Here is a 22,321-nt window from a genome sequence, read left to right on the forward strand (position 1 = left end):
TAATCTTAGGAAAGGAAAACTAAATCGATACATTTTCTGACTCGGACGGGACTGGAACCCACAGCTCTCGTCAAGCCGGGACGACTGTGTCAATCATTACACCACCGAGTCCTCCTCCTGTCCATGCGAAATTCTTTTAATCCATAATTAAGTAGCTAATCGAAATAATCTTGTTATGCAAATAACGAACTATTTTCGTATTAGAAATCTAGATTTTGAAGCTTTACCGTTGATATCCACGATTATTATATCTAATATTGGAAACCGGATAATTCCGTTTGGAAATTGTCAACAGGTTCGGTATCATATTTATTTGCTGATTAGTTCCAATCTAATAAAAATTCGTATTTATTCAAACAAACAAAAAAGCGTTATCCCGTTTTTCACAGGGTCCGCTTACCTAACCTGAATATTTGACAAGTCCGGTTTTTTACACGACTGCTTGTCTAACCGTCCAACCCGCGAAGGGAAGCCAGATTTAGGTCACATACCACAGAAACGCATTTCTCAAGAATATAGGTGTTCTCTCGTCGTTTTCCTTCACCGCTGAGCACGTGATCCAAACATTTCCTTTCCGGCGGATAAGAAAATGACAGGTATAAGTAACTTAAAATAAAATTCGACGGTGTCTACAGGAATAGAATAGAATAGAAGATGTTTATTTATCAAAAAACTTAAACATGTATACATTACTGGCGGACCCCGTACTAGGGAAACCCTGTATCGCGGGAATCAGCACCTTTATGTTAATATCCTATTTTTTCCAGATGGGATGTGCAAAGATCCTTGCGGCGTTTCGGCGGTGTAAACAGCTGGACGACGGGAAGGTGTCTCAGCTCTCCCGATGTCTGGGTCTGTTCGACCTGACCGCCCTGGGGGTCGGCAGCACCCTGGGGCTAGGAGTGTACGTCCTCGCGGGGGCTGTGGCTAAGAGTGTGGCGGGGCCCGCTGTTACCATCAGCTTTCTGGTCGCTGCTATCGCGTCTGCTTTTGCTGGTGAGTTGGATGATAATCTTTTCTTTGTACTTACAAACATACTATTTCTTTTAAGTTCTGTGCAATAAATCCGGTAATTATGAGACAACTCTCAGAGTGTAGGGCCTCAAACTGGATGACAGCGGTAGCGGCGTGGCGGCGGGGGCGGTGCGGGGAGCGGCGCTTTCAAATGCTAAGATTGACATTGAAGTGTTCTCGATGGCAGCGGCGCGGCGAGCGGGGTACAAGCGGTGCGCTCTAGTCGAGCGGTGTCTCTGCGTTTGAAACTCGCCTTTTTGTTTCCTTTGTTCATTATAGGGAATCAGATCTTTTTTTGCCCATAATAAATCGTACGAAACAAAAGAACTACAATCGAAAATGCATTGTCGTCGTTTCGACATCGCGTTCATTTGATACACAACTCTATACCGCCGCAACACCGCGCGATTTGGCCGCTGGCATCGAGAACGGAACAGCGGCCGCCGCGCCGCTCCCCGCGCCGCTGTCGCCGCCGCGCCGCTGCCGCTGTCATCCAGTTTGAGCCCTAAGGTCAATTCCAATCTAGTACAATCTCAGAGTAAAATGTTTACGAGACATTGCAACACTGGCCGGAATTAAAAATAAGTACGGAAAAAAGAAAAATGTTTGGAGGCGGGAGATTGTTTCGTTGGTCAGAGTTTGGAGGGACGTGGATGCAATTTTGACTGATATAAAATTGTAAAATTGTATTATATGCTAATAAGTATTTGATTGTCAAAAGTAAAGGAAAATATAGTTAATGTTATAAAATTACAAAAGGTGAGCTTTATTATATTTACGGAGGCTGTTGATGATGATGATTGTGATATTTTCCGCAGGTCTATGCTACGCGGAGTTCGCAGCGCGCGTGCCCAAAGCGGGCTCAGCCTACGTGTACAGCTATGTCAGCGTGGGGGAGTTCATCGCCTTCACCATCGGATGGAATCTCATACTGGAGTACGTCATTGGCACGGCCAGTGTCGCTAAAGGTACGCTGTTTAATCATGCTGCTTGGTCGCTAGTTTGTTGTTTATTCGTATAAGGTTTTAGTCACACCGTAACGAAAACTTTGAGGGATGATTCCGAGTTGATACTTATCAAGTGGAATTTTCCATCGCAAAATGTATGGAACTGAAAATTATAAAAAGACATTAAAATTTTCATGAATTTTCCAAATGAAGTTCCATTTGATATGACCTTAGAATCGTAGTCTGAATCATCTGACAAAGTTTTCGTTATTGTGTCACTGACACTCCGTATTAAACACCAGTTATCAGTTGTTGGCAGTTTTTTTTTAACCGGATTTAACTGACTGACCGGAAAACAACTTGTAGGGAAAATAAAATTTCAATTATTTAGCCGTATTTGTTACATTTAGATAATAAAATAACCCCCCCTCCCACTACCACTTGTGATCGGGTGGGCGCTCTCCATTTGCCCAGGATTGGCCCAGTATATCAATGGCCAAGTAGTTACTGTTATCTGAAACAAACCTGGAATTAGCCACGTCAAAAAAATCTAGTTGATTTTCCACTACCGCGCATAGGCAATCATCGATCAAAGAAGTACTATTTTCATTTCCACGTTCCTTAATTTTCTCAACCGGTATCGAACCTGGGACCTTTTTGGGTTTGGTGGTTCTTGCATTATAATTAACTAATAATTAACACATTCTCTTAGCTGTACTTACCGTGAATAAATTATTAAAAACTTGTTTTTAAGACGTCAGTCATACCTACGCGTGTTGTTCAATAATAAGAATGCCATATTTTTCACGGAAAATCGTAGGTTGATTTATTGTTAAATACGAAAATGCTTATTATAATATAGCACTATTGTATAGAAGTAATATTCTAAGTATTCCGTATTATATTATACATCCTGAGACAAAAAGAAATCCTTGAAAATTTACCCATAGAAATGTCAGCGCTCGCTATTTGTCTAGCAAAGTAATCAGTTCCATTTGGGCCAAACTACATTTAAAAAAAGAATATCATAAAACAAACGCAGTTAGGGCGAAGGCAATTGCAACACAGCGAATTGGGTCGTGTACTTGGTTTAAGATAAATTATAATTCTGATTATATACTAAATAAAGACAGATCTAACACTAACGAAAAACATTTATTTTTTTAATTTAACTTACATAATATATTTTGAATTTCAAACAAAATAGACGTAATAATAAGTTCAACAGTGCGCTTTTTCATACAAATTCTATAGTAATTTCGTGTTTTGACGTTTAGTAAAAAGTAACTGATTTGACTAGATGGAAACTAGCCTATCATAATCATAATCATTTATTGCAAGTCACAGTTTTACATAGGTGGTATACAGGATGTGGCAGGTACATTGTGACGCCCCGTTGGGGCACAGCAACTTAAGCATAACATTTGTTACGTGGTCAGAATTTACATTTATACAATAAGCTTTAACCAATTATCTACTTAACAATTAATGTAACATATTATATATATTCTAGTATAAATTATATAAGTACTTATTATTAACATTTTATCAAGAAATAACTTTTAATAGAATTATAACAACAACTTTTAATAGAATTATACGAGTAGTCTAATAGTATATAGTCTATTGTATAGCTTTTTTTTTTGACGTGACTTATTGTAGATTTGCCGCAGATGGCATTAACTACTTGGCCGGACAAATGGGGGTTATTGTCTAGTAGTGTTTACTTGGGACACCGTCCATCACTAGGCCAGACTTATGTGTTAAATCTCCCTTGTTCCAGGCATGGCAAAGTACATCGACAGTCTGTGCAACAACACGATGGCCGAGACGATGCACCGCCTGGCGCCCATCAGCGTCTCCTTCCTCGCTGACTACCCTGATGCGTTCGCCTTCGCGCTCGTACTTGTCATCACCAGTGAGTACAGTCATGAGCAATATCATGTACCCACTTTAGAACCTTGTCGCACTATCATATTTGACATTTAATGAGAGTTACGGTTTCATTTGCAAAAAAGTTAATGTGACATGGTTTCAAAGTGTATATAATATATATATTAGTACTTGTGACAGTACATACACGCGCACACTCACACATACACTCAAACACACACAGAATCTTTACATTTACTTTACATAGAGGTATTTACTGCCATTGTGTACTGCTTAATTTTGTTTTTGTTTTGGCATTCATTCCTATATTTATAAGGTTATAAACTACCGGCCTTACAAATAAAAAAACAGCCTTATTTCAATATTATACTAGGAATAGTTAAACCTGGTATAAGCCGATAATAAGGAGATAATTTAAAATCCGAGAAGAAACCAACAAATCACCAAAAAATGACATCTTTCAATGTCAGTCAGTTTTAGGTTATTCCGAACTTAAACTAGGGTTGGGTTAGCGATAGTATGAGACGTTACACCAAGGTATAAATTATTCCGAGTTTATTTGTAGGTAGCGCTTATTCGTAGGTTATGATCGGTACTTATAAAAAGTTGCACCAGGTTTATTTGTAAGGCAGTAGGAGTTCCGTAAGAGCTTGGAGGCCTGGTATAGACACTAGTCTCTCACAAAGGCACTATACTTAATATGTATCATTACCCTACACTTATGTTACTTTTGTGAAGAGAAAATAAAGGTTTTTATTATTATTATTTTATTGTCCACTCACGTTTGTAATGCCTAATGGGGTGGACAGAGCGGCCAAAAATCATAAACCTAGCTCAGCCGCTGGTAAGGAGCGGAGAGTTGCCGTTCTAATACGTAGTATTATTCCTTATTATCTGCTCTAACCTAACCTAACCTCTTTGCGGATCCCGGTGTGTTGCTATGCTGTTATATTATGTGTTATGTTTTTGTTTATCGCAGTATTGCTGGCTGTGGGTGTGAGCGAGTCGACGAAGCTGAACAACGTGTTCACAGCGCTGAACATGATCACCGTCGGGATCGTCATCGTCGCAGGCGCCATTAAAAGTAAGATTTTATACAGGGTGTTAGTGACTACCTAATACTGAGTTACAAGTGACAGTTTCCATCGCAAAACTCATTTTTTTTTTTAATTATTTTCAGTACCATATTTTTGCGTCGGTAAATTTCACTTGGTAGGTACAGACCTAACCTGTATTGGGCTGGTTTTCTCTTCGCCGGATGGAAAGTGAAACAGGCAGTCGCTTCTGTAAAATCTAGACCTGTCAAATCTTCAGGTTAGGTAAGCGGGCCCTGTGAAAAACGGGATAATGCTAGGGAGCTGATGATGACAGAATCATGAGCTGAACCGTAGGCTGCACCATCCCCGTCAGTATGCGATGCGGAGTCACTAACACTCTGTATAAGTACTTTTACCTTGTTGAGGAATGGTTTCTCAGGAGTTTATCTCTGTATTTGTCACGCCACACGTTAAAGCAGTTATTTTTATCTAAATAACGCCAGAGCGTACATTGTCTTACAAACAGAGCTAATCTGAACAGATGTTCAAACAAGCTGTGAAATTGTATGTCACGTGAACAATGCATGCTGTAAGTATGTATGTATACATACTTAAACTCATACCAGTAATGTCTAACGGAGCAGAGCACTCAGAACACATTTACAGCTTTTGACTGAATTTGTCTTTCTAACGAAACGTAGACTAAAGTTAAAACCAGGTTTAAAATACCTATAAATAGTCCGCGCCACAAAGGGAGTCCTCGGATTTTAATGGATTAGTCATAATCATAATCATTTATTTGCCATTGAGAAGGGTACATTACATTGTTGGTAGTCATTAGAATTAGTTACTCCAAAGGTTTCTTAATAATTCTATGTAGAATTTGCGACGATAGCCTCTTTCGTGGCGCGGACTTTATTTATTGGACCCGATTCCTGCTGACACCTCCTAATTTTATTTTAAGTTATACCTGTCATTTGCTTATCCGCCGAAAAGGAAAGGGACGGATGATTGACAACAGTTAATTTTGAAATTACCCGTCCCTTTCCTTTTCGGCGGATAAAAAAAGACAGATTTATTAACTTAAAATAAAATTTTATGGTGTGTACTGAAATTAGCACCAATATCTTTAGTCTTCGTTCTGTACTTACTTAAGTATACGATTTATGGTCGCACAAGTTGACTACGAAATTACAAGTGACAAGCGATTTGTCACTACTAAGTAAAAGAATAAATAAAATCTTCTAACTTACTCTATTTTTATGGTAATAAGTAATTAAAATAACTTGTAGAAGTAATTTGTTGTCCCTCATTGAAGAAAAGATCTTCACTTATACCACTGAATAAAGAATTATACCTACTGCATCATCATCATCATCAGCCCATTAACGTCCCCACTGCTGGGGCACGGGCCTTCCCTATGGATGAATAGGGAGATCGGGCCTTAAACCATCACGCGGGCCCAGTGCGGATTGATGTTTATTAACGACTGCTAATGCAGCCGGGACCAACGGCTTAACGTGTCTTCCGAAGCACGGAGGAGCTTGAGATGAAAACTTTTTTTTTGTGGTCACCCGTCCTATGACCGGCCTTTGCTAAAGTTGCTTAACTTCAACAATCGCAGACCGAGCGCGTTTACCGCTGCGCCACCGAGCTCCTCCACCTACTGCATATAGAATGGTAACTCCTCGCCCCGCAAGAATACGTAGCGGGCGCCGAGCTAAATTTACCTCACCCCCTCTGGGTCTTACTTTAGTCTAGAAATGGCCGTAAGCCGCTAAGGAATCAGGGGAACGTTCGCGCACTGTCTCGCTCACTCTTACGCGGTAAGAAAGGATAAAAACATAGGAAAATGCGGTTCCGTGCTGCCAGCTATGGTCAACCGTTAAGTAAATAAAAAGAAACTCCTCAACACCACGTTTAACCAAATTCTACTTCACAGGTGATCCAGCGAACTGGCGCATAGACCCGACAGACATACCAGAAGAATATAAAGACAAGGCAGGCGAAGGTGGCTTCATGCCTTGGGGAGTAGACGGCATCATGAAGGGAGCAGCCACTTGTTTCTTCGGCTTCGTAGGATTCGACTGCGTGGCCACCACTGGGGAGGAAGCGAAGAACCCCAAACGAGACATACCACTGTCAATCGTGTTGTCCTTGGTCATCATATTCGTGTCTTACTTCAGTATCGCGACTGTTTTGACTATGATGTGGCCTTATTATTTGCAGGTTAGTGGTTTTATTTTTTTAAATAATAATATGTGTGTACTTAAGTACCTATCTATTATTCAGTAACCTTTTTTTTTTTTTTTTTTTTGTTTTGGTTTTCCCCGAAGGGTAAGGCAAAGGGAACTATGCCCATACAGCCATGTCTTATGTATTTTTTTTTCTTGATGATTAATGAAATGATGAAAGGTGATGAATGATGATGATGAAACCTAAGCCCCCACCCTCGGAGTAGACTCCTACTCCGAACCCCAAACGAATTAACTCAAAAGTCCGCATAAACTTTTGAGTTATGAAGCGGCTTTCTGACACGAAGCGAAAATAGGCAGATACACTTTGTTTATTGAATACTCCAATATAATAACACTCGCGAATGTCTTCCGACTAACTTAATGCGATCATTAACCACAAAACACCACTTCGTATTAATTATTTAGATTATTCAATGAAGAAAGCAACTGTCCCGTTCCCGCCTCCCGCCAAAAAGCCCTATTCAGTAACCTATAAATGCGCGGTAAGATTTTTTTTTTGTTTTCCCCGAAGGGTAAGGCAAAGGGAACAATGGCCATACAGCCATGTCTTACCTACGTATTTTTTTTCTTGATGATTAATGAAATGATGAAAGGTGATGATGATGAAACCTAAGCCCCCACCCTCGGAGTAGACTCCTACTCCGAACCCCAAACGAATTAACTCAAAAGTCCGCATAAACTTTCGAGTTATGAAGCGGCTTCCTGGCACGAAGCGAAAATAGGCAGATACACTTTGTTTATTGAATACTCCGATATAATAACACTCGCGAATGTCTTCCGACTAACTTAATGCGATCATTAACCACAAAACACCACTTCGTATTAATTATTTAGATCATTCAATGAAGAAAGCAACTGTCCCGTTCCCGTTTCCCGCCAAAAAGCCTGCGCGGTAAGAATTAGATCTGTCAAAGTACGTAAGCTAGTGTTGTGACGTTCATTAGCATAGTGATGTAACAATCGAGATTACTTCGATCGATTATTTATTTATTATTTTCTACCTAACACTATGCTTTGTTTAGTTTTAATTATTTGAACTTATCAATTGTTCTGATTGAATTGAATTGAATTATTATTGGCTTCAGGTGTAGAATTTATCCACTTACTTGCCTATTGTAGTCTTTGCGTTGAATTGTATGCCGTAGTAGCCTAGTTGGAGGAACGCTTGACTCTCACCGTCAGGTCGCAGGTTTAAATCTCAACGCGGGCCTAAATCAATGATTTTAGAATTTATGTTTAGATTATAAAATAATTATCACGTACTCAGTGAAGGAAAACATCGTAAGGAAACCAAAATTCCCGAGAAATGCGTTTCGGATGTATATGACCTAACTTGTACTGGGCTGGTTTTTCCTTCGCGGGTTGGAAGGTCAGACAGGCAGTCGCTTCTGTAAATAACCAGACGTGACAAATCTTCAAGTTTGGTAAGCAGAAGCAGCGTGATAACAGGATAACGCTGCGGTGATGATTTTAGTCTTTGCGTTCTATTCTAGCATAGCGCGTAGAACAGTTGTCAGAATTAGAGTTGTCATCCATACTTTGACTAAGCTGTTCTGTATGTTTTAGAAAAGCAAAAAGTCCACAAAAGTATTATATTTTAATGACTAACCCGCACCCAATGAGCACTTGAGGACTTTACTCACTGGAATCGAGCATATCACACTGCTAACAAAATAATACGAAATTAATGACGTCATGCCTTATTGGAGTAAAGTTGAGTTAAGGTTGAGACTAAGAATATCCATATTGAGCCAAGTTCGAGGAAGACCTTGAGGTTGCCCCAACTGAGGACGCGCGGAGTCTTAAAGGTTCGAGTTAACATCTTAAAATACGTATGTATCATTCTCCCTTCCAGGACGCGGCAGCCCCCTTCCCCCACGTGTTCATGGAACTAGGCATGCCGGTCATCAAATGGATCGTGACAATCGGCGCCATCTTTGCGCTGTGCACCAGCTTGCTGGGTGCAATGTTCCCGCTGCCGCGCGTGCTGTACGCCATGGGCAGCGACGGCGTGCTGTTCCGGCCCTTCGCCACCGTCCACCAACGGACCAAGACGCCGCTACTGGCTACCCTCATCAGCGGGCTGCTGTCAGGTTAGTTTGAGCTTAACATGCCAAGCACCCAGCAGTAGATGCAGCAATTTTTCTAAACACTGCCATTTCATAGGGGTTGCTCAGTAGGGTCTGCACGGGAACTGTGCCGTGAACCGCGCCGCGCGTGGCGCGAATTATTCCATTTTTTTCAAATTCAAAACTGTTATTCACATCCATAGTTGTTAGTAAATATCTTATGAACTATGTCAGTAATATCAAACCAACATATAATTAGGTATGTGAGACACGGAGTTTAATACAATGCCTCACTCCATAATATGTATCTATCTATCTGTGATGTTTATTTCAGATATTAACACATTCATAGGGGTTAGGGTTGAGTATGACAGAAAACTTATAAATAAGAGCTGGGTTTCGATTATGAGCCTTTGGCCAGAATTATATCGAGGGCTTCCACCAATAGACGCAGCGAATGCTATCTACGTGGATAGACGTCTTACTGTCGTGGCTCAATATCATCCGCAACACCTTGGTTGATGAGGTCGGTTATTGACCTCCTAACCCATCCCGAAGAACTATCCGTCGATATTCTACAGACTGCTCGGGGAGTGTGCCCGCGATCTACACGAGCTCATTCCACCATCCCCCTTTTATCTTCGGACTTCCAGACGTACGACCGGGTCCCATCCCTATTTGATGGATAGCCCAACTATTCGCACAAAGCGCTTCGCATCGTCCTTTATTATGCGCACTACTAAGGAGTGGAATTCTCTGCCGTGTTCTGTATTTCCGAATGCATATAACCCGGGTGCTTTCAAGGCCAGTGTGAACAGGCACCTTCTAGACGAGTTCGCTCTATCTTAGGCCTCGTCAATGCCTTCGGGCAAGTCTGGGCCCAAGAGCAAATCCATCAAAGGTGAAAAACGAAAAAATCAACGTTGGCAGGTTGGCAAAGCCACCAAAAGTTCGTCAGAAAACCTGAAAGGTATAATTAAAGTAGTTTATATTCCGAAACACTTCAGCAATGTATTTTATTTGCTTTTGTTGCAGCTATAATGGCGGGGTTATTCAACTTGGATCAGTTGATCAACATGATGTCCATCGGAACGCTTCTCGCTTACACCATTGTCGCTACTAGTGTCCTCATTTTAAGGTAGGATCTTTCATGCAATGCTTTTTAATGTTCATACTTAATTACAGGACAATGGCTTAATTTCTAATTAAAAAAGTAAACATGTTTTATAAATTATATAATTATATGGAACACCATCAGCTATATACCTGATATCAGGATGGCCCATAAATATGATCATTCATCATCCATTCATCATCCATATGTCCGGTAACTGATACCGGACATATGGACGGTTCACGTGTAATCATCAGTGATGATAGATGGATCCATCATATAGAAAATTATTTTAATAAGCATCTTACGGCTGATGATGATGATGATGAAGCATTTTATAGCATTTTATAGTATTCTTCTGTTTGTGTTGCCTCGACCCCTAACTGCGGAAGCCAGAAGAAGAAAATGCCTTATGTCTAATAATTATCTTACCAGATACGAAGAGGAGTCGTCCCTGCAGCTCCCGTCGAAGCCGGTACCGGAGTCTGGCTACTCCATCATCAGGCAGACCTTCAACCTGCTCGGCCTCAAACACCCCACCCAGCTGTCTGCTAATATCGCCAAGGCTACCATACTCATCTTCTGTGAGTAATCGCAAACCTTGAACCATTTGTTATGTACCCACCCTTTTATGACTTACTGTGTGAAGTTATAGAAGTACCTACCTACAACACCTGTTTACTTCTTTACTGTTAGATAGAAATGAATCGATCGCCCTAATATCGACTGATACAACACTACGCTTTTTTTTCTTTTGGTTTTCCCCGCAGGGAAAGGCAAAGGGAACTATGCCCATACAGCCATGTCTTACGTATTTTTTTATTCTTGATAATGAATGAAATGATGAAAGGTGATGACGATGAATGATGAAACCTAAGCCCCACCCTCGGAGCAGACTCCTACTCTGAACCCCCAAAAGAATTAACTCAAAAGTCCGCATAAACTTTCGAGTTTTGAAGCGGCTTGTTGGCACGAAGCGAAAATAGATAGGTAATTAGGTACACTTTGTTGATTGAATACTTCGATATAATAACACTGTCGCGAATGTTTTCCGACTAACTTAATGCGATTATTAACCACAAAACACCACTTCGTATTAATTATTTAGATGATTCAATGAAGAAAGCAACTGTCCCGTTCCGGCCAAAAAGCCACAACACTAAGCTAATGAACGTCACAACACTAGCTTACGTACTTGAACAGATTACCGCGCATTTGAGTCGATTTGCAATATGTTATCTTATTGTAATATAATCTCTAATTGTACTGAAGTGGTCGTTCTGTTTAATATTACTTAGTTACTCATTTACTTACTTATGTACTTAATGACTTATTTACTCTATAAAAGATCCCTGCGTAAGTAATAGTAACTATCTAAGTCCAAGTCCTAACGGTCACGGAGTGTACTCGAAACGAATCCGCGAGGTTCAATTTGTTCAATACTTTTGATGATTTAAGATATGTTGGAGGATGTAACCTAACTTCTGATTCTGATTTCTGATTGCTTTGGCAAACCCATTATCGAAAAAGGCCAAAGCACTTTATAAATTGGTCAATATAGGCGTAAACTTAAGATAAGTAATGTAATTTGTTTTTAGTACTCATTTTTGTTGCCTTATAGAGCGACATAGTTTCTGTTTGTGACTAAGCTCTTAAATAAAGATTAAAAAAAAAGGTTAAATTAGGTATTGTAGTTGGCAGCCCTCAGACGTCACTCACACAATTGCGCGTGTACGATAACGTCAATGTGTAGTGTCTGTGTAAAACGAGGTTTTTTGCATGAGGTGTCTGAGGTGTGGCTACGCATTAGGCAGTACAGACATGAGCAATATTATGTACCCACTTTAGAACCCTGTCGCACTATCATATTTGACATTTAATGAGACTTACGTTTGAATTTGTCAAAAACAGTTAATGTGACATGGATTCAAAGCGTATACATACTGTACCTACATGGTAAGATATGTATACCGTATTAATTCCGTATTGAATTCCGTAGTAATATTTAATGTCATTGAATTTTGTAATATCTGTGACGTGTAATTATTATTATCAATAAATGTCTATGACTATGACTATAAACGGTAGGCACGTTAAGCAGTTGGTCCCGGTCACTACTTACTGATGTAAGTGTGTAGTCGTTACATGAGCCATGTCAGGGGCCTTTGGCGGCTCTATAATAACCCTGACACCAGGGTTGATGGGGTTGGTAATCCACCTCATAACCCACACGATAAGAAGAAGTTGGTAAGATTTTTTTTATGGAGTGTCAGGGGTGTAACGGTGTCCATCATTCAAATTGTTTCCATTCCAGTCGTGCTGGTGTTGGTGACTTGCTTCATGCAGCACCTGCTGGCGGGGAGTGTGGCACTGGACGCGACCCTGGCGGCGCTGGGCTGCGCGCTCGTGGTGCTGCTGGTGGTGCTGTACCGCCAGCCAAGAGTCGACACCAAGCATCTCACCTTCAAGGTACGTTCATTGGCGTTGGCTGAACGTCGAAGTACATGCTCTGCCCGTGAATACCGCTTACTAGATAGAAACATTTATTTGGTCTGCGTGTCTTCACATGTGTAGTGTATTGATATTGCTATCCCTGTCTGGGGCGCATACGACTGACTGTTACAGGACGGTCTGCCTGTACAGAGTGATGGTGTGTTGGCGAGCCAAATCATGGCAGTATACAAAAGGTGGTGTACTCTACAACATGCAAAAAGGCAACTCATCTAAAAAGTATATTGCAATCTGACATTTGAGCATATGAAAGTAAGTGAGCAATGTTAAGAAATGACAAATTGTAATATTGCTTTTCTAGATTATTTGTGTGGCCTTTTTAACCCCCCAGTACCCAGCAGCGGGACGTATTTTTTATTTATTTATTTACTACGGGCATACGTATAATTATTTAAAAATGTAATGTTATGGCAGAAGCATATATAAAACTAATTGTTCTTGATTTTAGGTTCACATGATGTATAGAACGATGTTGCTATATACCTATATTGCTTCTCTTTATTTTGATCAGAATAATAACGTGGAAGTTGTAATTGTACCTTGGTGTAATGAAAAGGGTCATCATTTACCTATACCCGAAAACAAAGATAAAAGATGTCTGTTATTCATGAAATTAGAAATTTAAACGAAGAAAAGACTTAACAACGCCATCTATCGTGTTTTTGGGGAACGCCAATTGGAAAGTCTCTCATTGAATTGGTTGTGAATGAATAAATGTTGTTGGAGGAGCTCGGTGGCGCAGCGGTAAACGCGCTCGGTCTGCGATTGTTGAAGTTAAGCAACATTCGCAATGGCCGGTCATAAGATGGGTGATCACATAAAAAAAGTTTTCATCTCGAGCTCCTCCGTGCTTCGGAAGGCACGTTAAGCCGTTGGTCCCGGTTGCATTAGCAGTGGTTAATAACCATCAATCCGCACTGGGCCCGCGTGATGGTTTAAGGCCCGTTCTCCCTATCCATCCATAGGGAAGGCCCGTGCCCCAGCAGTGGGGACGTTAATGGGCTGATGATGATGACGATGAATAAATGTTGCAGGTACCGCTGGTTCCGCTGGTGCCGTATTTGAGCGTGTGTATGAACGTGTACCTGATGGCGCAGCTCGACTACCAGACCTGGGTGCGGTTCATCATCTGGCTGGTCATTGGTGAGTTACAATTTATCAAATACTTACCTACAGTGGTCTACAGTGGTGGTAACAGCCTCCGTGGTCTACTGGTTAGAACGTTAGGCTCACGATCTGGAGGTTCGATTCCCGATGGGGACATTGTCGAAATCACTTTGTGAGACTGTCCTTTGTTTGGTAAGGACTTTTCAGGCTTGAATCACCTGATTGTCCGAAAAAGTAAGATGATTCCGTGCTTCGGAGGGCACGTTAAGCCGTTGGTCCCGGCTATTAGCCGTAAAAACACCCCCACCAACTCGCAGTGGAGCAGCGTGGTGAAGTATGCTCCATACCCCCTCCGGTTGATTGAGGGGAGGCCTGTGCCCAGCTGTGGGATGTATATAGGCTATTTATGTTATGTTATGTTACCTATAGTGCTTCAACTCTGTTATTGTGACTTGATTTTCCTCAACAATAGACATGCTAGTTTCAATCCAGGTACGGACTCAATTTTTAAAAAAGGCGTTTACTTACATTGTTTTCTCTATTAGGCGACGCTATAAAATCGCAAAAGTGTGTCATGTAAAAAAAAGTAAGTAATTCAGTAAATAAGCTTCAGCTTATGCCACACCCCGGACACTTCATACAAAACGCCTCGTTTTACACAGACACTACACATTGACATTATCGTACACGTGCATCTGTGTGTGTGACGTTTGACACCCATACGATTGAAGACTAAAGTAAGACAGAGGGGGGTGAGGTAAACGAAGCTCAGGCTCTGGTGGAGAGCGGAGAGTTACCATTCTATACTTTTATTCTATGATATATCAACAAATGTCAAATAGCAATATTTCTTATTTAGATGAATTGCTTCAATGTGTCTTTTTTAACCCCCTAAAAACGTCTTTATTTTAATTTTATTTATTTAAATCATATTTTGTACGGAAGATTCTTAATTACATCATCCTTTGCACAGAAGATTCTTCATTATATCATCTTTTGCTCAGAAGATTCTTCATCATATAATTTTTTGCACGGAAGATTCTTCATTAAGTACATCATCCTTTGCACAAAGGATTCTTCATTATATCATCTTTACAAAACTACAGCATAGTTTTACATTTCAGGTTACCTAATCTACTTCATGTACGGCATCCGAAACAGCTCATTGAATGAGAAGAACGTGAAGACGTCAGTCAACGGGAACAGCAACGGCAAGACTGACACTAAACATATCACCACCAAGTTCTGATGGGGTTACCAATAGAAATAATTCATTAAGTATGTAAAAAAAGCCAGAAGGTGAACCCAGAGAATTATGAGGTATACTGTATAAAAAATAGCTTGATTATAATGGCAGCTGTCAGAAAAGTATTTTTCTGGTGTCTCTGTCACACTAGGCTGTGTATATATCTGTCCTGCTCAATCGAGTGCAAAATCAAGTTATTTTTAATGGGGTTAATTATATCATATGATTATGACCTAAAGAGGTACTTAAGTAATATTAATATCACAGCCTGGACACTCCATACAAAAATCTACTGTGCCGCCTAACGCTTAGGAACGAGCGAGATGGTCAGACAAGACACTCCATACGAAAATCTATTGTGCCACCTAACGCTTAAGAGCGAGCGAGATATTCAATATTCCGCACGTGCTCTCTTACTCCTCAACGGCTTACGGCCATTTAGACTAAAGTGAGACCCAGCGGGGATGAAGTAACTAGCTTGGCACCGATATAAATTGGTGCGTGGCGGAGTGTCCGTTCTGTACATAGTATTATTCTTTATTCTATGGTTATGTATCTGTATGATACATGTATACAGGTATTGGCCGAAGCATAGCACATATGGTCACGAGTGGTCACTAATATGTATACACTTTGAAACCATGTCACATTAACTTTTTTGACAAATTAAACCGTAAGTCTCATTAAATGTCAAATATGATAGTGCGACAGGGTTCTAAAGTGTGTACATGATATTGCTCATGACTGTACCTCACAGAATAGTTTAGTTTTAAAAAGGAATTGTTTTATATTGGAGCCGTGGTAGCCTAGTTGGTAGAACGCTTGCCTCTCACTTTGAAGTCGCAGGTTCGAATCCAGCACAGGCCTAAATTTATTGTTGAATTATGTTCGAATTCATGTTTGGATCATAAATGATTACCACGTGCTCAGCGGTGAAGGAAAACATCGTGAGGAAACCCGAAACCCACATTCCCGAGAAATGCATTTTCGGAGTTATGTGACATAACCTGTATTGGGCTGGTTTTCCCTTCGCAGGTTGGAAGGTCAGACAGGCGCTTCTGTAAAAAACCGGACCTGTCAAATCTTCAGGTTAGGTCTGCGGACCCTGTGAAAGAGAATAATGCTAGGGAGATGATGATGATGATGAAAAAGGAATTGTTTTAGAATATCTTGCCTATAGAAAAGTAGTTAAATACCCCACAAACTGTATTCGATGTTAAAACAAGGTACTTAGTAGAAAATGTTCCTGAAGTGAAGTTCAAGAGATGGTCTCTCTCACACTCTTTCCATGAGACACTGTCCATAGATAATAAAAAAATATGCTACAATGAAATTAATGTAATTATTTAATATCTATGGATTAGTGTCATAGTATGGTCGCGACTGTAAAGGTAGGAAAGTGTTATATTAAAAATATTTTATTTATTTATAAAATACTTGTGACTTACATAACAGGGATAATGAGTTAGGCTGCCTGTCCATCGGAGCGGAGCGAGGCATCGGAGAGGAGAAACATTAACTTATACAGGGAGTTGCGAACTCGTGTTTGGATCATAAATGATTATCACGTGCCCAACGGTGAAGAAAAACATCTTGAGGAAACCCACATTCCCGAGAAATGCATGGTTTTCCCTTCGCGGGTTGGAAGGTCAGACAGGCAGTCGCTTCTGTAAAAAAGCGGACCTGTCAAATCTTCAGGTTAGGTAAGCGGACCCCGTGAAAAACGGGATAATGCTAGGGATAGCATTATAGGGTCCGCTTACCTAACTTGAATATTTGACAGGTCCGGTTTTTTTGCTTAGCTCCCGCTGATGATGAAGTTTTAATTTTAATACAACTTCCTCTCTTCCCTTCAACGTTGGTGTGCCCACCAGGGTCCATGTTTTAGTTCCTATAACTATGTAACACCCGATTGTACTACATGGAATGCAATAAATAATTGGTAAGCGGACCCTAAAACGGGATAATGCTAGGGGGAAGAAAAGAAAAAAAATAAAGAGATAAAGAGTTTTTGTATTGTATGGTAAGACAGGGAGTTGTGAACTAGTTGGCGCAATCCTATTGGTTACTATTTCTCCGTTAATCCGCTGTCTCGCTTCACGCGGGGACAGGCAGCCTTAGGCGATTCTCACACTGCCCCGCATGATGCAGCGTAGAAAATGCATCCGCATGAACGCGCGTGGATGCATTTTCTGTGTGTTAGACCGTGCGTGTTTTCTATACAAACGGATATATTTACAAGCAACGGAAGAACACGCATCCACGCGCTACGCTGCATCTTGCGGGGCAGTGTGAGAATCGCCTTAGGCAGGGTTTGAAAGCGGTTATGGTATAAAAGCGGTTACCTTACGCTTTCATAGCCTGGCGGTAGTATTGTATATTAATATATTTTATAACGGCTGAGCCGTATAGTATGTATTTGTGTTGTAACTGTGTGACAGTGATTTTGGGATTGTGACATGGTGTTGTGGCTGTCATAATTTAAATTTTGAGCCTGATTCTACTGATCTGCCAGATCAGGGGGGTTGAAAACACCACATCGAAGCAATTCATCCAAAAAAGCAGTAATACTAATTAACTAAATTGAAGAATTGGGATACATTCGTGATCTTATGTTAAAGAATAGTCAGAAGATCATGATATGGACGTATTATAATATATGATCTGTGATATGGACACACTCAGTCATGACCTTATGTTACGTTTTGTATGCTGTGTAAGTTCTTACACAACTTTTTGTGTTTTATTTAACAGTCATTAGTTTTAAAGTCTGAACCGAACATCGTCCCTGACGTCGCTAACTGACGTATCTAATGTTTTTTGCAAATACGTCAGTTCGCAAAGTCAGCCACGATTTAATCACTTAAGGTGCGTTTCCACAGAAGTGGAGCTGCGCGGAGTTGAGCGGAGCGGAGCCGTGAATTTTTAGAAGTCTCTGCTTAGCTCCGCGCAGCTCTGCTTCTGTGGAAACGCACACTTACAGTCACGTCACGATGTCACAGTCCACTCCCAGCCATTCCATTAGTATATACACTAGTTGTAACGATTTGTGATGTTTAACTTAGTGTAAACTTAGCTGTAAGTATTAACAAACTGTGATTTATTGAGAAGTTGAATATTGTGAAGAATAACGTAATTTAATGATTTAATAAATGCTATGATGGTACATTTTCTCTTTTGTTTTGCAAGTGTATTTTTCATATCGCGTTTTCGTTTGGTAACTTGGGTCATATTGAAACTATTACACGAGTAAAAACAGCTATATTGCAATTTGATATATGCGCATATATAGGTAAGTGCGCAATGCAAACAAATGTCAAATAGCAATTATTGCAATTTTAGATAAATTAACCCATCCCCCATTCTATACGTAGTATTATTCTATATTCCATCTTATTCGAATTAAGAAATATATTAAAAAAAAACTGTTTTCTAATAAAAGCATAATTTATTTTCATGAAATAAGTACATGTCGAATAACAATTCAATTATCTTAAAAGTAAATAAAATAAAAAAAAAGTAAATAGAATGTACATCAAAATTACTTGCATACATTATTAAGTAACAAGCATAAAATAATATAGGATAAGAGTCGGCGCACACTTATGGAATAGTGCATACGAATCTGTCGATTGGCTTCGCCACACGTGAGGAAAACATTCCCTAAACCACATTTTATGTATAAATTAAAAGTAAAAAACGATTTAAAAACAGAAGTCTACTGTTTATGAGATTTAAAATGATATTTGTAGGTATTGAATAAGTGTATGTTAACCTCAATACACTAAAATATATCGTCACCTTATAGTGAAAACCACGTAAACGCCATTTTAAAAATCTAGCAATAGACACGCTAGTTTCAATCTAGGTAAACATTTGTGGGCTCAATTTATAACTAGAATGAAATTAATAAAATAAAAAAATCGATAGAAATAGTGGTTTTGTTGAAGAAAATTACATCAGAATGTGATTCAAAAAGGTGCTTACGTAATTTTCTTTGTAGGGTCAAACCCTGGTATAAGAAAACCAGGTATGCTCATACAAGCCGCCATTGCTAGCTCATTGATGACGTAAGTGTTACCATTAAATTGGTATCTCTGCAACATTCCAAGGACGTAAATTTCATTATTGAAAATAAAGTGAATTACTGACTAATGTATTTAATTACTATTACTTTTATTTATTTTTTAAGTATTTTTTTTTACTAAAAGTACACATTTTCCTTGCAAAGTGAATATAAAAACCTAAAAATGGTGGTGGGTAATTTATTTTTTACGAAATGGCAATGCAGGACGGGATGGCGTCAGCTGGGTTAACCTAGAAATGTTAGCTGCCACTTTTGAGCATACCTGGTTTTCTTATACCATGGGTCAAACCACATCTGTCAGCACTTCATCGCACTTTCCTATGTTTTCTATCCTTTTCAGTTACTCAGAACCGTCACTTGCTAAAGCGAGAAAGGGCTACCGCACGCGTAAGAATCGACGAGACGGTAGCGAGCACGTGTACGCACGCACGCATGTAAACACTTTGGCACCATGTCACATTAATTTTTTTGACAAATTGAAGTGTAATTCTCACTAAATGTCAAATATGTTAGTGCGACAGAGTCCTAAAGCATAATAAAACAGTCCCTATTGCATGCTAGCATGCTGACAGATGTGGTGAAACCCTAAAACGAAGAAATACACTAAATACAGGGTGTTAGTGACATCGTAACGAATACTAAGGGGGATGATTCGGAGCATGATTCTGAGTTACTAACAAGTAGAATTTTCCGTCGGAAAATTCATAAAAATGTAGTGTTTTTTTAAATTACTTTTAAGTTAAGGAAAATTCCACTTGATATCAACTCACAATCATGGTCTGAAGAATCATCCCTCAAAGTTTTCGTTACGATGTCACTAACACCTGTATATTATGCACTGCATATTTTTGTGCATATTTCAAACAATCAACGCTTTCTTTCCTTACACTTAAAGTAATGAATACATTATTAAATAGATTCAACAGCGCTGTCTCACAGCCGAGCAAAATAATACTGGAGTCACACATACTCACTTTTTTCTTAAATTCTACGTGTAGTGGCGTCGAACTTAATTTTATTTTAGTTAAACAGTTCAGTAAAGCTGATTTCGACTTTATGAGTTTGAAGTTTGTCAAAAATAAATTATGAAAAGTTAATTTTACTAGATTTATTTGTAAATAAAATAAATTTTAATTTTAGTAATGATAGTGCAATTGTCACTTTCAAACTTGACTGTACTTAACTAATTTATAAATGAACTAATTAAAAAACAAATGAAAAACACTATCTGTTTTGCAATTCTAATTATCGTGATATTTCACGGTATACGATTTTTACAAATTCCATGATAATTTCTTGTTTTGACGTTTAGTAAAAAATAACTAATTTGACTAAATGGAAACTACCCAATTCAATTTTCATCATGAATTATATCACTAAAATTGATATCACGTGGTTTCCAGGATTTGTGCTTGGTTAATGTCATTAATAAAAAGTATAAACTAAAGTTAGCTTAAAAAGGACAATGCTCTTCTATACTCTTACCAAATTACAAGCAAGAAAGCGCCCTACGCCGCGTAAATGCCTAAAAAAACTTTTTCATAAAGTCGCCTAATCCTAATTTCACCATGACAAATCTTAACGAAACACATAATACCGGGTTCTTACCGCGTTAAAATCAGGAATACAGCGCGGTTTTAACATGATTTTAACGCAATAAGAACCCCAAATTATGTTTTAATTATTATAATAAACGCGTGAACCTCTCGATCTAGTCGTATTTACATGATTTATCTTAAGCAGATATAAAAATACTGTTCTGTAGAAAAATCTACATTATTTTGGTTAAAATAGGAACCTTACTTTTTCGAGATTCCGAGAGATTTCGAGAATCCTGTAATTGTACAGGATTTAGTATCATTTTGTGTTATTGTACTTTCACATTAAAATAAATTAAAACACGATTTTAATATTCCTATAATATACACCGGGGTAACATACTCGTACAGGAGTTTAGTGACATCGTAACGAAAACTTCAAGGGTTGACTCTTGTAATTTTCCGTCGCAAGTATGGAAGTGACAAATAATCTTCTTCTTATCGTGTTACCCTGGTGTCAGGGTTAATATTGAGCCGCCAAAGGCCCCTGACATGGCTCATGTAACGATTACTCACTTACATCAGTAAATAGTAACCGAGACCAGCGGCTTAACGTGCCTTCCGAAGCACGCATCATCTTACTTTCGGACAATCAGGTGATCAGCCTGTAATGTCCTAACCAAACTAGGGATCACAAAGTGATTTTTGTGATATGCCCCCACCGGGATTCGAACCCGGGGCCTCCGGATCGTGAGTAAAATAATTAAAATAAAACACTAACATTTTCACAAATTTTCCGACAGGAGATTCTACTTGATATCAACTCAGAATCATGGTCTGAATCATCCCCAAACTTTTCGTTACGATGTCACTAACACCCTGTATTCATAATATTTAGGCCAAACCATATTAATATTATGATTGGAAGGTCATAAAGTATATAATTTAATTATAAAAGTATACACTAAAAGCCTCAGTTAAATACTTTACATTTTTCTTTTTTATTTCTTCAAATGCATAATTTGTATGAAGCAAGCAGTGAACTGCGGCAGTGCAATTATTCCTCAATAAATATAACTCAAGATGCTCCGTGCTTCGGAAGGCACGTTAAGCAGTCGGGCCCGGCTAGTATTTACTTAAGTATGTTTGTATACAAACATTTCAACACACACACACACATGAGCCATGTCAGGGGACTTTGGAGGCTGAATTGGCTACTTAAACGAGTAGAGCGTGGATACATTATACACCTCTGCCTACTCTTTTGGGGATACAGGCGTGATGTTGATTCGTTCCGTCAATGTAGTTAAAAACTAATACGAGACTTCATGAACACAATAAAGGGCAGTAGGTCTAAAAAGGCAACATCGAAGCAATTCAATTTAAAAAACAATATTGTAATTTGTCATTTGCGCATGTAAAAGTGCGCAATGTTGCTATTTTAAGTGGATTACATCAATACGGCCTTTTTAACACCCCCCCCCCCCCCCCCCCCACGCT

General features: G+C 39.3%; 1 protein-coding gene across 3 annotated transcripts in view; it reads left to right on the forward strand.

Annotated features, from left to right (window-relative positions):
• LOC126371714 (cationic amino acid transporter 3) overlaps positions 1–18,362 on the forward strand; it is a 64,140-nt gene extending 45,778 nt beyond the window's left edge. For all 3 annotated transcript variants that reach the window (XM_050017041.1, XM_050017043.1, XM_050017042.1), the window contains exons 2-12: positions 768–996; positions 1,833–1,982; positions 3,745–3,879; positions 4,834–4,938; positions 6,834–7,120; positions 9,005–9,242; positions 10,254–10,356; positions 10,768–10,916; positions 12,647–12,801; positions 13,878–13,986; positions 15,075–18,362. In XM_050017041.1, coding sequence (XP_049872998.1) covers positions 768–996; positions 1,833–1,982; positions 3,745–3,879; positions 4,834–4,938; positions 6,834–7,120; positions 9,005–9,242; positions 10,254–10,356; positions 10,768–10,916; positions 12,647–12,801; positions 13,878–13,986; positions 15,075–15,199 — 1,785 coding nt within the window. In that variant the 3' untranslated portion in view covers positions 15,200–18,362. The remainder of the gene's footprint in view (positions 1–767; positions 997–1,832; positions 1,983–3,744; positions 3,880–4,833; positions 4,939–6,833; positions 7,121–9,004; positions 9,243–10,253; positions 10,357–10,767; positions 10,917–12,646; positions 12,802–13,877; positions 13,987–15,074) is intronic.
• The last annotated feature ends 3,959 nt before the right edge of the window (positions 18,363–22,321 follow it).

The sequence above is a fragment of the Pectinophora gossypiella genome, chromosome 13 (genome assembly GCF_024362695.1).
Source record: "Pectinophora gossypiella chromosome 13, ilPecGoss1.1, whole genome shotgun sequence".
Classification (NCBI taxonomy): domain Eukaryota; kingdom Metazoa; phylum Arthropoda; class Insecta; order Lepidoptera; family Gelechiidae; genus Pectinophora; species Pectinophora gossypiella.